Genomic DNA, 959 nt, shown 5'->3' with positions numbered 1-959 from the left:
CAGGCTTGTGGCCTGTCATCAGCTGATAGAAGATATGGTAGCTCCTCTCAGCAGACAACTGGAAGGTGACACGGGACTTCTCCAGCAGATCTAAGACCAAAAATTCAGTGTCAGACAAAAGCATGCAGATTTCATAACATCAGACAGCAACAGTGAATAAAATGTAAAAAAAAAAAAAAACTTACATGTTTCAATATCAGCTGAAGCCAGCTTGCCAGTGGTTCCAAAATGAATTCTGATAAATTTACCCTAAACATATCAGATTTAAATTAACAGTTATTTTGACAGTTTGCTTTAAAACCTGGTATTTTTTTCTGTTCCAACACTTACAAAGCGAGAGGAGTTGTCATTCCTCACAGTCTTGGCATTACCATATGCCTCCAGCAGTGGGTTAGCTGCAATGATTTGATCTTCCAGGGAACCCTAGAAAAATTATGTTACACCTTTGTTGGTATATTGTAAAAACTTTACTTACTTTTTCCAAGTAAAAGCAGTTATACCTGCATCTTGCCAGGTGTAGGCTCTGCCTTCTTGGATCCAGTCATTGCAATTATTGCGAAGTACTGGATGACACGCTTAGTGTTGACAGTCTTTCCTGCACCAGATTCTCCGCTAGTTAAAGAAAGAGTTGAATTGAGTTTTATTGTGTTTTTTCATATGTGACATTCATGTATTGGTATATTACTTACGTGATGAGGATAGACTGGTTCTCACGATCTGAAAAGAACAAATACTTAAATTAATTGTTAATTTAAAACCACAAATGATCAAATATATATATATATATATATATATATATATATATTTGCAGTGAACTGAGTCTTTACATCTGTTGCAATGAACTCCTCCACATCATTAATGCTTTTGACAGTCACTTCACCCTGACTGATCATTGGATAGTCAAAGGGATTTGTGGTGATCAGAAGAGCCTCTGAAAGACCAGAAGAAATGCATGAATA

General features: G+C 36.3%; 1 protein-coding gene across 1 annotated transcript; it reads right to left on the bottom strand.

Annotated features, from left to right (window-relative positions):
* Positions 1-4: 4 nt before the first annotated feature.
* Positions 5-720, bottom strand: LOC106633010 (myosin heavy chain, fast skeletal muscle; the record flags this gene model as incomplete). The annotated part of the gene is made up of 5 exons (XM_014331777.2): positions 690-720; positions 501-612; positions 331-423; positions 186-249; positions 5-90 (listed from the first exon to the last, which is right to left on the bottom strand). Coding segments are annotated over exons 2-5 (288 nt in total), but the record flags the coding sequence as incomplete, so codon positions are not given.
* Between the last annotated feature and the right edge of the window lie 239 nt (positions 721-959).

This window comes from Haplochromis burtoni, unplaced genomic scaffold, assembly GCF_018398535.1.
Source record: "Haplochromis burtoni strain Fernald_Lab_line unplaced genomic scaffold, NCSU_Asbu1 Contig_5993, whole genome shotgun sequence".
Classification (NCBI taxonomy): Eukaryota; Metazoa; Chordata; class Actinopteri; order Cichliformes; family Cichlidae; genus Haplochromis; species Haplochromis burtoni.
The sequence above is the reverse complement of the archived record's forward strand: the minus strand, read 5'-3'. Positions and strand labels throughout refer to the sequence as shown.